The sequence below is a fragment of the Lissotriton helveticus genome, chromosome 6 (genome assembly GCF_964261635.1).
Source record: "Lissotriton helveticus chromosome 6, aLisHel1.1, whole genome shotgun sequence".
NCBI lineage: Eukaryota > Metazoa > Chordata > Amphibia > Caudata > Salamandridae > Lissotriton > Lissotriton helveticus.
Genome location: NC_136067.1, coordinates 1,529,128,822 through 1,529,142,624, shown reverse-complemented (window position 1 = coordinate 1,529,142,624; position 13,803 = coordinate 1,529,128,822). Strand labels below are relative to the sequence as shown.

The window sequence follows — 13,803 nt, the reverse complement described above, 5'->3', positions numbered from 1 at the left end:
ACGCATTCCAGCTGCCTTTTTGAAAGCGTAGAATTTTTTTTTTGTATATTTCCAAGATGATCACCGCAGTGCATCTTCACCTTGCATCATGGAGCATGGTGGCCATCTAGAAAGGACAGAAACAATGTTTTCTGTACTTTTAACATGACTGGTCAATGTCATTAGATTTGTCAATACCAATGTCTTTCTAAAGCATTGGGACTTGGCAAGGCCATTATATGTGGCAGCAAAGCAATGGCAATGAGAGACCGATTGCCACTGCTAATCAGTGCAGCTTTTATTGAGCTGGAGCTGAGCTGCCTCAGTGAAATATGCTCAAAGTGTAATTTGCCAACACAGGCAACATTCAGTAGCACCCGCACATTGGCTGCTTTCCTCTTGGAGCAGCAACCTGCAGGCAGTGAATGGCTTTCACTTCCAGCTGAACTCCAAATATTTGGCCTCATTTAAGGGCCATCAGCTTTCCTTTTGTTTAATTATCATTGCTGCTGGGTGTTATCTGAATACCAAGATACCAATGTAAAGGAGGGAAACAAAGGCACACAGTGTGTTATTACTTGCCAAGTACTTAAGAGAAACTATAATTTGGAGATTGGTTTTTGACTTTGGATGTATGAGATATTTATGCACTATAAGAATGAATGAGTAATTACACAAATAAATATGAGTAATTACACTAATAATAGTGTAGGATGCATGCTAATTATTTTTCAATTTATTTTTTTATTTAATTTCTTTTATGCCCTGCGATCCCAATGTAGAGTGTCGGAGCACTTTACATCCTACCCACATTATACAGAGAGAATAAATCATACATGTGTGTAAATATATGTACAGAAGGGCAAGAGATAAGTGTAAGAGCCATATATCATCCATACTGGTAGACATCAGTGATCGAAGTGGGCGGGAACGGTAGGGCACGACGTGCCCCTACTTCTTTAATTCTGTAGATTCCGTTCCCCTACTTTTTTATTATGAACATGTGTCCCTGGACGTCAGCAATATTCTGTTCGTGGACGGGCGGGGAGCAGAGAAGGAAAAGGTCTCTGTCTCTTACTTCCTGCCCAGACAAGACAAGGAAGGTGTCCGCTTCTGCTCTGCCTGGCAGCTGCCCCCTCTTTCTTACTCCTATTCCCTCTCATTCTGTCTAACTCCTTCTCACTTTTCCGAAAATCATGAATCAAGAAATGGTTCTCACCATCTCTTCCTGTCGTCCATTTGTACCCCTGTGAAATGGATGCAAAAAAGAAAAACACTTTTGCTGGAAATGCCGTTTTAACATTTTTCTATTCCAAAGTGCAGCCTCGGAAATAAAATGTTCAAACTCTGAAAAATAATTAAATAAAGCAAGATGGAGTGTTCTTAAAGTGGCCAGATAATTTTTTTCAAACCCGAACACATTAGCGCCACTTTACAGAGTTTGCCAGTAAAGCGCTACTTTTGTTTTCTTGTCTTTCTTTGAACAGCATCGTTTTCCTCCAGTACCTCCTACCTGGAGGCAGCGCCGGCGCTAGGCATGCAGTGTGGGCAGCTGCCCAGGGCCTGGCACTCTGCCTGCCAGGATGAGGCCCCCCACAATGGCAATTAACACCCTACTAGTCCTCGTGTATGTCTGCCGATCAGAGTGAAAGAAATACTTCACAAACGGGCTCATGGGAGGGGGCCCCCCTTCCTGGGGCCTCTAAGGGATGGTGTGGGAAGGCCTAGGGGAGGGTACACCTCTCAGGCAGCCAGTTCAGAGACTCGGCAGGGCGCCCATTTCAGCACTTTAGCCCACACAGGTTTAACTCAGCCCCCAAGCAAATCTCACACCTTCAGTTCGAAATGGGCTGTACAAGAGTTGCTTGGGGTGGCTGAGAAGAGGAGCTGAGGCCCAAGTGGAGTCTGCACAAAGCAGCTTCCCCGAAATCAGAAGGTGTCTCTTATGTAGATTTCAGGGGCCTCCCACATTCCCTTTTGCCCGGGGCCCTGAAAATCCTAGGACCGGCCCTGCCTGGAGGTACTGCAATACCTGGTTAATGGGTGGATTGGAAAACTAAATGTGTACGGCGGCTTTGTGTTCACAAATGTGGCCTTTTGAAACCATACTGCTTACGTTTTGTAAGCATATAAGCAGTGGACATTGAAATGGGTCCTTTCTGGGCCCTGTAGTTATGTCCTTAACTTTTCAGGCAAAAATACTTGTTGATTTCTGAATAATGACTGTAAAAGCGTTAAGTTCACCATGTTCCTGCTTACATTTTACATGCTTTATTAAATCTTTCATTCCTTATGAGTGTTTGCTTTTTCCAGGATGTTGTTACCTTTTCTTTTAGGCAGCATATTGCTCTTGCCTAGTGTGTAATTTGAATTGAGTCGCATCCAGTTATTTATAGCAGGTCAAATTGGATTGTAGCTGAAGGCAGTATGCGTTTCTCTCAGTGGGGCAGTATGGTGTTCAGTGAGGGAGCAGATGTAGCACTGGGGGCAGAGCTGCTAAATTTAGAACTGGGGAACCAGGTTCAGCCTTCATGAACAGTCCCCCAGACCACTCTCCTGAGGGAGCACATTCCCATGCCAGACCTTAGAAGGCACCAGAAAAGCCCTGGTGTGTTAGAACCAGCCGGTGGACCCTAGCAGTGGCAAGTGTGGGTTCACCTTGAAGGCTTGCACACCACAATCCATACTGAAGTTCACCTCCAGTCTTGTGGGCAGGCCTACGAAGTAGCAGACCCTAGAGCAACAGTGACTCTGTCACTGAGGTCACAAAACTCCTGAGAAGAGCTGGCTCTAGGGCGGTGCGACTGGTGTGACCGCAACGGGCGCTGACTTTGAGTGGGGGCGTCGTATATTATGGTTTTAAAGCACTTGCTGCCTCCTTCCTGGCCGCCTGCTATTTTCGGCAATAATAAAAATGTCATGATAACTCTGATGAATAAACTTCTTCCTAGAGCGAGATCGGACATTTGTCTAGTGGAAGTTTTGACTCATGGAAAGATAGCACAGAGGGTTAATGTGCCTGCTGCAAAGAAAATGTACCAGGCCCATCACAAAGTGCGCATATTGTAAATAGGTCAGTGGGTTACTGCTTTTGTCAGTGAGATCCTTTTGCTACTTGCAGTTTATAAGTTAAAATCCTAACAAAGAACAGTGAGCTATTAACTTTCATCTAAGAGCTGCATACAAACTGCAAGGTATAAACTAGAACATTATGTTTTTTTCCCTAAGCCTTTGATTATCCTAATGTTGCAAAAAGTGTTATTTTTGATGCAAATCAATAATGATTTTTAAAGAGAACCCCCAATCATGGTTTTAAGTTTTAAATTCTGAGTTTGTGTTTCTCAAGGCCAATCACTATTAAACTATACTGTCCACTAGTATGGTTATCATGTGCCTCCTACACCTTGTAGTCCTTTGTCTTATGTAACATTTCTTATACAGTCATTTACACACGTAAAATTGATTGTCTCTGTGTATATTGCTGACGACAGAAAGAGAGAGAACCAAACTCGGGGGTGTTGTAGCGCCCTCACCTTGACCTGCTGGATCGCCGCTGCAGCTAGAAGCTTGCCGCCGCATTCCCTGTCGGCCGAGCGCCGCCGCACTGAGGAAGGCAGAGCCCGTGGGGCTGTGGGACTTCATTGCCCAGGATCCTCAGCGGCCGGAAGCCGCGCATCGTGAAATCGCGCCAGGAGGCGCATAAAGATCAGCGCTTCCCCCGGCAGAGCGGGGGAGAGAGAACCAAACTCGGGGGTGTTATAGCGCCCTCACCTTGACCTGCTGGATCGCCGCTGCAGCTAGCAGCTTGCCGCCGCATTCCCTGTCGGCCGAGCGCCGCCGCACTGAGGACGGCAGAGCCCGTGGGGCTGTGGGACTTCATTGCCCAGGATCCTCAGCGGCCGGAAGCCGCGCATCGTGAAACCGCGCCAGGAGGCGCATAAAGATCAGCGCTTCCCCCGGCAGAGCGGGGGAGAGAGAACCAAACTCGGGGGTGTTGTAGCGCCCTCACCTTGACCTGCTGGATCGCCGCTGCAGCTAGCAGCTTGCCGCCGCATTCCCTGTCGGCCGAGCGCCGCCGCACTGAGGAAGGCAGAGCCCGTGGGGCTGTGGGACTTCATTGCCCAGGATCCTCAACGGACGGAAGCCGCGCATCGTGAAACCGCGCCAGGAGGCGCATAAAGATCAGCGCTTCCCCCGGCAGAGCGGGGGAGAGAGAACCAAACTCGGGGGTGTTGTAGCGCCCTCACCTTGACCTGCTGGATCGCCGCTGCAGCTAGCAGCTTGCCGCCACATTCCCTGTCGGTCGAGCGCCGCCGCACTGAGGAAGGCAGAGCCGGTGGGGCTGTGGGACTTCATTGCCCAGGATCCTCAGCGGCCGGAAGCCGCGCATCGTGAAACCACGCCAGGAGGCGCATAAAGATCAGCGCTTCCCCCCGCGTCGCGGGAGCGCGCGGGAGCTGCCCGGGAGAAGCCCGGGACAAGGGCGGGACAGTCTATGACAGTCATAGACAGGAAGAGGCAGGGCAGGGCCATAATCCCTGGTCTATCCTGCAACGCATCTTTTGGACCTTAAAGACTATCACATCCGGTAAAGTGTTCCCCTGATATATTGTCTATAATTCAGGCTGTATTGTATTAGATATATTTGTGGCTTTATCTTCACCCTAGTACTTTAACCAAGGCATTAGGACAAACCATGCCAAGTGGTTCCAAGGAGAAATTCATATCGGGGTCAGGCCCTATTGATAATTACCTGGTGAAGATGGTAAATAAAATCAACAATGATAGGAGGGCCTCCCTGGGAAGGGACAGTCTTCTCAACATTGCTCAAGTCCCCCCGACCCCAGTGGAGAGCCTTCCAGAGGCTTCTACCCTTGATTTGGATCTTACAGTAGTCACTACGATCACAGCCCAGGTTCACACTGAGCCACCAGTAGTAGATATACACCTAGTAAGCGAGGACAATGAGGACAACGAGGAAGCACTGCCTGTTGCCAGACTGGTTAGAAACTGCAGGAAACAACAAAGCAAAAGGGGGGAAGCATTCCAAAAAAAGGGTAGATACCCCCTTACAAGTGCAGTCCAACATAGATGAGCCCAATAAGGTTCAGGTTGAAAGCATTGTGGCCAATAACACACTAAGTCCCGACCAATTTTCCAAACTACTTCACTCCCTGGAAGTAATGTTTGAAGCCAAATTAGAACAGTTTGTTCAACCCCTAGTGCGGAAACTCGACAGTGTCACTGCTGAAGTTAAGAGGTTAGGTGGGTTGCTACCAAAGCATTTAACATCGGCTGACAGCATTAAAGAGGTGGAGATGGATACAGGAGGGCCAGAGCAGGTAGTTAGAGGGGAAAATCAGCAGCAAGCTACCCAGCATTTAAAAAATACTGACCAAGCCATTACAGCACCCTCCACTGTAGTGAGTGAAGCTACTCGAATAACAACAGGGCCTGCCTGTCCATCCAGTAATAATTTGGTAAGGAGAAGTAGATTTATAAACCTACCCCCAGCGTGTTCTCCCTATGTTGTTGTTTTAACAAATGTTCCGCCCCAAGACACGCAATCAGCACAGACACATGAGGAATCGCATGACGCCCTTAAAAACAAAACTGTGTCATGGCTAAACAGGAATTGCGGTTTCCCTATAAAATTTGCCCCTGACATTATAACTACTAGAAGGGCTAATTGGATCGGGTCTTCCCAGAAGACCTGTAAAGGGGACTGTATAATCATTAATTTTAGACATCCACAACATGTGGCCACAGTCCTGTTAAGGGCAGCCTCATTGACGCACGATGCTAACAGCATTTGGGTGCGTCCTCTAGGTTTTTTTTATAACCAGTTTACTAGAAAGCCCCCATATAGTGCGAGAAGGAGTCCCAATACTCCCGCTATGGCTCAGACGCCGGGTTCATTTCAGGGACCCGGTGGGGAGAATTATTTTAACTTTGTGCCTAAGATTCCTACACACAACAGATTAGATGTGCTTTCTACTTTGGAGTTGTGTGATTGACGAGAGGTTAATAAGGGAACTGGGGAACAGTCTTACACTGGCACGGTCCCCCTGGAACAGGACCATTCTGGTTTGATTCCTCCCGCTACCCATTGTAACCCTGTAACTCTGTGTAACGCTAAGGGAGCAACGGTTAAGATGATAAGTTGGAATGTCACTGGTCTGCGTCCCAAAAGAGAAGATACCAACTGGTTACATTTCGTGAAACAACATGATATTGTGGCTCTTCAAGAAACTTGGGACAGAGACTGTGACTTCTGGTTAGATGGCTTCACCACATATTTTGTCCCTGCATTAAAATCGTCAGCCGGGAGAGATAGAGGGGGTCTTGTGTTATTGGTTTCCGTGAATGTAAGAGGGATAGTTAGCAGGGTAGATTGTGCCTCTAATAATTTTCTAATTCTGGAATTAAAACTTACTAATAACACCAAATTAATTTTAGTAAACTGTTATAATTCTCAGCAAGGGGACTCTCCAAATGTACACTTGTTGTGGTTGTCAAATTTTTTAAGCACCTATTCTGTAAAGCAAACCACTTTCTGCCAATATATTTTGTTGGGTGATTTTAATGTGCACTTATGTAGTCAAAACTGCTATTTAGCTGATAACGATGGGCCAGATTTCACATCCCCGCAACATTTTGAGCATACTAGTAAGGGGGTAGCACTGGAGAAACTCTTATCCAACAATGATTTGTTTGAAGCAGGGTTTTTTGATAAAAGTTCCCGTGTTCCTACATACATAGGCAGGGATTGTGAAACTATAATTGACTACATATTTCTTTCTTCTGGACTTTTAAAATATGTTGTTTCTTACAATGCTATACCTTCCATTTTTAGTGACCATAACCCAGTGGTAATTGAACTGGTAAATGGTTTTTCTCTTTTTAATAAAACCACCCCGCCATTGGTGGTAGCTGATGTCAATGTAAAATACTTGGGGAGGAGGTTAAAATGGAGTAAGGTCGTGCCAGAGGAGTTCTTTAATATTATTACTGCTAAGGCTGCCAAGGATTTAAATATCTGTGGAGATTCCCTTTCAACTGGGGAGCAAGTAATATTCTCCTACGAAGCCATCTGCTCCCAAGTGGCTAAAGAACTCACGACCAATAGTCGCCCAGCCAAAAATAATCCGGCTACGGGCTGGTTTGACCACAAATGCACTAAATCCCATAATCTCCTCAAAAAAGCCCTTCAGGAGCGACCTAGGAATAATGCTCTGGTTGCCCAGCTCAGAAGGGAGTACTCAAGAGTAGTACAGGAAAGGAAAAACTAAATTAAACACGATGCATGGGTTGAGCTTATGGATAAAGCAACCCTAAAAGATAGTGCAAAATTCTGGTCTATCATTAACACGCCCCTGTTCTCTAATACTAAAAACAAAGTTTTAGAAGTAAATATCGCAGAGGAGGACTGGTTGAGCCACTTTGAACATATTTACGGTAGTCATCTAGAGTTAGAAATCTTTGTTGCCCCAGCCTCAGAACCTCCCGTTATGCCAGTTAGGTTTCACCTGGCAGAAGTTGTAAAAGCAATTGAAGACTCTGCAGGACGAAAGGCTCCAGGGCCAGACGGGGTTCCCTCAGACATGTACAAGGCTAACCCATTGTACTGGGCTAACATCCTGACTAATGTTTTTAACACCTCGGCCTGTGTGGGATTCCCTAAATCTTGGTCTCGGTCAACAATAATCCCGGTCTTTAAGAAGGGCCAAAGGGCTGACCCTAGATGTTACAGGCCTATATCCTTGCTTGACTCCTCTATAAAAATTTTGGGGAAGGTAATTCTAGCAAGGATAACAGGGTGGGCCTCTGACAATAACATTCTGTCAGACGCCCAATATGGCTTCAGAGCAGGGAGGAGTACGGAGGACCAATGTTTGAACCTACACTTAATAACAGCTAAGTACACTAAGGCTGCCAGGGGCTCCATTTACTTGGGTTTCATGGACCTGTCCACAGCTTTTGATCTAGTTAATAGGTCAAAGCTGTGGACCATGCTCCTGGAACTGGGACTCGATCGGCCTCTTGTGTATTTTCTGGCCGAGTTGCATAAGGACCTGAATGCCTCAATCAGGATGACGAATGAGGGGAAATGCACGTCCAGTTTTAAGTCCGGCAGAGGGGTGCGCCAGGGATGTATCTTGGCTCCAATGTTATTTACGCTATATGGAAACTCGTTGGAGGTAAACCTGTTAACAGCGACCCCGGACATCCCGCGTATGGGAGGAACACCGGTTCCGGTGCTCCTACACGCGGATAACGCTGTCCTGTTGGCAAGGACCCCGTTGGGCCTGCAAAGATTGCTGGACTCGTTTGGGGACTTTATGAAAAGCCTGGATTTGGTAGTAAATAACGGCAAATCGCATGTCATGTCTCTGGGGCTCTCAAAAAATAGAGTTTAGACCTTTTTTTGTGGTAGTGAAGAAATCACCAGAGTGAAGGTATTTACCTACTTGGGAGTAGTCTTTGATGATAAGGGTTCATGGTCCCCTCAGCTCTCAATAAAGGTAAATTCGGTGAGAAATTCTTCATCTGCAGTGCTAGGTTTTGCTAAAAGGTTGGGGGGGAAACCCTATGAGGCAATTTTAACAATCAATAAAGCAAAGACTATTTCCATCGCAAGGTACGGGGCCTCAATATGGGGATTTACCAAACCCGACGCTATTCAAACTGAAGAAAACAAATTCCTACGGTCCCTCCTTGGCCTTCCTCAATCTACTGCTACCCACTCTGTCCACCTAGAATTGGGGATTGGTTGACTAGCAGATACAATTAAAATAGCCCCAATGCTGCTATGGATTAAAATCTGGTTAAATCCGAACCTCTCCCTAAATCATAAGATCTTAAAGGACTGTATTAAGCTCGATAATACGAACAAAATCTTGTGGTTGTCCTACATAAAAATGTTAGCAATATATATGGGGCGTCCAGAGATCTTTTTCAACCCGGAATCTCTTTGTAAGGCAGACCTAGAGTGGGTAAAAACTAACTTCATCAAGCTAAGGGAGGCAGAGCGGGAAGGAGTAGAACTTTGTAAACCTTCGGTTAGGGGCCATGTTTTGGTTACCCTGTCATTAGCAATGTCACCTTATCTGACCACTGTGACAAATTCTTTCCATAGATGGCTATTGACTAAATTTCGGTTTAACCAAATTTACACAGTTCTCGGGGATTTGGAGGGTTGGAGTAGGCCCGAAGATGCTGCTCCGTGCAAATGCGACGATTTTTCCCCGCAAGACACTATGCACTTTTTGATCTTTTGCCCATTGTACCAAGATGCCAGAAAAAGGTTTATTCTGCCATTACTGAAAAAGATGAATTTTATTCAGTGTAAACCTGCTTTATTGTTCTTACAACTATTAGAATCCCCGGTTACTATGTTTTGTGTCGCCAGCTTTCTTGCCGCGTCTGTTAGAAATAAGAGGGTTAGACAGAAAGCTATTCAAGAATTTGAATCCTCTTAATATACAGACAAGGTATTCCTATCAAATGTTTAAACATGGGAATGAATGATCATGTATTTTATTCGACTTTGAATTGTATTTCTATCTTGTATACTACATTTTTAACAGATATTTTTAACGTTTTTGTATTTGTATAGCATACTTTTATGATTTTAAATAATTGAATAAAGTGGTTTTGACTTGACTTGACTTGAACAAAGAACAGTGAGCTATTAACTTTCATATAAGAGCTGCATACAAACTGCAAGGTATAAACTAGAACATTATGGTTTTTTCCCTAAGCCTTTGATTATCCTAATGTTGCAAAAAGTGTTTTGATGCAAATCAATAATGATTTTTAAAGAGAACCCCCAATCATGGTTTTAAGTTTTAAATTCTGAGTTCTCAAGGCCAATCACTATTAAACTATACTGTCTACTAGTATGGTTATCATGTGCCTCCTACACCTTGTAGTCCTTTGTCTTATGTAACATTTCCTATACAGTCATTTACACACGTAAAATTGATTGTCTCTGTGTATATTGCTGACGACAGAAACTCCATGGCTCGGAAACAAATGGCTCGTGCATCCACTTTTAGGCATTTTTGGGACATTATGTGATTAAAATAAATTCACAAAGTGGAATATGTTTCTAATGTCAATAGCTCATATTAATCATTAAATAATCATGTGTATCCATTGGTTGAATTACATAACATAATAAGCTGTAACTGGTCAGTGAAATGCCACACAAATACTAAAGATTGGGATGTGTTGCGCATCCTGGCCACACCTATAACTCCGCCCACTGATCCAATTCTCAGGTTATTCCCGCCCTCTGATTCTCCGCCCACAGTGCCCCTACTTGTTTTTCCCCACTTCGACCACTGGAAGACATCACATGTTAAGAGAGTCAGTCTGAAGAAATACAAAGTCAGGATTTAAAACATAAACCAGTGGTTGAATTTGTCTATACTAATCAGACTTTCCAAAGGAACCCTTTTGAGCAATCTTAGACTAACGAACACTTGAGAAAAAAATACAATAAGATGCTAAACACAACCTTGCAGCTTTCATGTAGCTTCTTGGTGCCAGTGAATAGCTCACTGTGCTACACTAGAAGGATTCCAATTTATGAACTGCAAGTAACAAAAGGAGCTCTGGAGATAAACCAGTAATCCACTGATCTATCTACATAAAATACAAATCTTTGTTCAGCATGTTACACAATGTGCTTTGCAGCAGGTCCGTTAACTTTCTGTACTACTTTATGAGAAAAAAATTAGTAGACAAAGCACAGGTCTCTCCAGTAAGTGCATTAACCACCACAGTTATCTTTCAGTTATTCTTAGCCCCTGAAAATTGCTGTGCACACAAAGATCTCTGCAGGAGGTGCCTTAACCCTGTTAGATACTATAAAATACAGCCTCGTTGTGACAAATTAAGCCAGAAAAGATGTACTCTCTCCTTTGTACTTGTTGCTCGTTTCTCTGCAACAGAGTTTTTAAAAATGTTAAAAGTTAACTGTCAGACTCCACTTCTCATGACTCAGTCCCTCATGACTCCACCCCCTTTCCACAGCCACACCTTCCACCCAATTTATTGGTACCCTGAGTATTTTTTACCCATTTCCAGCACCAATGCCAAAGTATATTTTGTATGCAAGTGTAATTTTGAGTTTATTAGGTTTCATGTATTTCACATAATTTTTTGCTATTCACTTAATTTTAATTTGAGGAAGACTGGTTGGAGCAGAAATGTCTTGCAGGAGTAGTAAAAATGGATGTGTGTCGCGGCCAAGTTCACCAAGTGACTTTAGCAAATGTGTGGAAAATACCTTGTCCTAGTATCCCTGGTATACCTTTTGTACAATTATCACATAAATGACAGAAGAGATGCATTTTTCGTAATATGTATTATTTTCGTACAAATTTTACGAAGATTACTTGCGGAAAAATGACACCCATCCACAGCATATATTGACAAATAAAACATCAGAATGTTTATATTTTCACAAACTTCATCTTTATTTGTGGAATTGCGGTGGGGTGTTGCTGGTTAGTTTAAGTAATTGTCTAAACCTATGCAACTATTTCAGTGCTCAAAAGGAAGATTCCAGAAGAAAACAATCATGAGGATAATAATGACAAGCTTGAGTCGCATGGCCTCTACCTGACTCCTCCTGAGAAACAATGGGTGCAGTCATGAAGTTAGTAAAGTGCTTTTAATCTAAGTGTGTTTTCTCTCGAGTCAGTGATGGTGCCAACCTCCGCGTGCACCGTGGCTACCCTGTGTGGGCAAAAACCTATCATTTTAAGGAAGTCAGACATAAAGACTCCCCAGGTGATAATTAGTGTAAACACCATCTTAATCCTCACCGTGTACGTTATGGGTTCCTCGGCTTCCTGTGAAGTAACAGCAAGAAACACAGCTGCCAGAGACAAAACCCCCAGCATCGCGAATCTGAAAGACAGATACACAAATGTGCCTTTAATTGTTTTTATTAGATAGTATGGAGGAAGGAAGGCATTAAATGGGCATTTGCGTGAATTTGGTACTGGGCAGATTGTGTGACTCTGGGCACCTGTACCCTGGGCCCTTGAGTATCAGTTTCCAAGATTGAGCAACTATTGGCAGCGCTCGGAAAGGCTCCTAGACCCTGAATCAAACACGGAGCAAATACATCGAAACAGTACGCCGCAATGTAAGTCATGGTAGAGGTGCCAGGTAACCTTACCGGGATGCTAATCTGTTTTGCTCACCTCAAACCAGCACGCGCCCTCATTCTCTCCTCTCCCACATCCTATGTATTTATTTATTTAATACGATTTTATATAGCGCGAACATTACCCGAAGGTGTCAGAGCGCTTTACAAAAGAGCCAGTTGCAATACACAAGGAAGTTGAATAAAAGATACAAACAGAAAAAAATTGCAAATGTACAAAGTGTGACTCAGGGGCTCGGTTTTCGTGAGCTCAGAAAGAAATCGCCCCAGGATACAATCCCTAAACAAATGTCAGACGCATTCAAAGGCAGCTTCTGCCAAGGGGCTCTTACCTGGCTCTGTACCTGTCTGTACCCGGCTCTGACAGGAGCTGCGCACTGGCTCTGGGTGAAGCGAGTCAGGGGATCTCACTTCGTAGACACAGCCAGGAAAGTGCTGGCGAGAGAGGAGTTTTCGTGCAGGCAGGAGAACGGAGCGGGGGTGGAGGCGGAGGGAGGCGGGCGGAGGGGAGGGAAGGTGCGTGCTTGACAGGGACCGCGCTCCCTGCGTACCCGCCTCTCTCCCTTTCCTCCAAGAAGTCGGTGTAGCGGAGGAAAACGTGGTGCGCGCGTGTTCGATCCTACGTATTGTAGTGGAATTGCATGTACATAGTGCTTACTACAGCTGAGGAGGTATCGAAGCGTTTTTCGGCGAGTAGCACGCTACTCCAGTACCGTGCTGACATTCTGACAAACTCAGGTACCCACAGGGTTCGCACGGGCTTGAGAAGGTGACATGGTTGTGGTTTTTTGTATAAGAGTGATGCTAGGAGCTTCTCTATAAGAACGCTGCAGGTTTTCTGACGTGATAATAGAATTAGGCATTAAAAGGTGGCAGACCTTCAAAAGTAATGAGTTGACACATTGTGGGGACAAGTAAGGGTTACTTACTTGATAGTTATTCATTTTTTGGTTTTTACTTATTGGCCCAGTTCTGGAAATGTGTGTGTTGTTTTTGTATGGTCCATATTTTTTCCCCAGTCTTTTATTTACTTGCTCTCACCCTCACCATACGTCCTAGCAGTGGCTTATTTACCCAGCTGTTTAATCTCCTCGTCAGCCACTGTATTGTATTCTCCCAGCAACTCTACAAGTTTCCCCCTAACCGAGCTGTCTGCATCAATCAGCAGACATCGCTCTAGAGCTTTGATTTTCACCTCTAAGTCTGCTAGGCGATTACGTATAGAGTGTAGTACCCCCGAGTGCTTGGATATAGTGATCCTTCTAATATAGACTTTGAAAGCTTCCCAGACTACCTGATAGTCATCCACCGAGCCCACATTCTTATCGAAAAAGGCCTCAATAGCTTCTGCTAGTTCTTCTTTAAATACTGCATCCAGTAGGGAATAGGGGGGAAAACGCCAAGTAAATGGGGTATAAGCCTGTTAGGTGTGTCCAGTATCATTTAGGATCGGTGAGTGGTTAGAAAGCGTATGTGGAAGCACCTGGCATGAACGGACCTTGTCGCAAAGAGGCCATGCCGAAAGCCAATAGTCAATACGTGTGTGTAAGTTATGATATGCAGAATAGTGTGTATAGCCTCCCGTGTTAGGATACTTCAAACGCCACACATCTCTCAAATTAAACCTAATTAACGCA

General features: G+C 44.6%; 1 protein-coding gene across 1 annotated transcript in view; it reads right to left on the bottom strand.

The window, feature by feature from the left end:
* The window catches only part of EFEMP1 (EGF-like fibulin extracellular matrix protein 1), a 466,054-nt gene extending 453,419 nt beyond the window's left edge, over positions 1-12,635 (bottom strand). Inside the window, exons 1-2 of the mRNA XM_078649310.1 lie at positions 12,499-12,635; positions 11,820-11,904 (exon numbers count right to left, since the gene is read on the bottom strand). Of these exons, the coding sequence (XP_078505436.1) occupies positions 11,820-11,897 (78 nt within the window). The 5' untranslated portion in view covers positions 11,898-11,904; positions 12,499-12,635. The remainder of the gene's footprint in view (positions 1-11,819; positions 11,905-12,498) is intronic.
* Between the last annotated feature and the right edge of the window lie 1,168 nt (positions 12,636-13,803).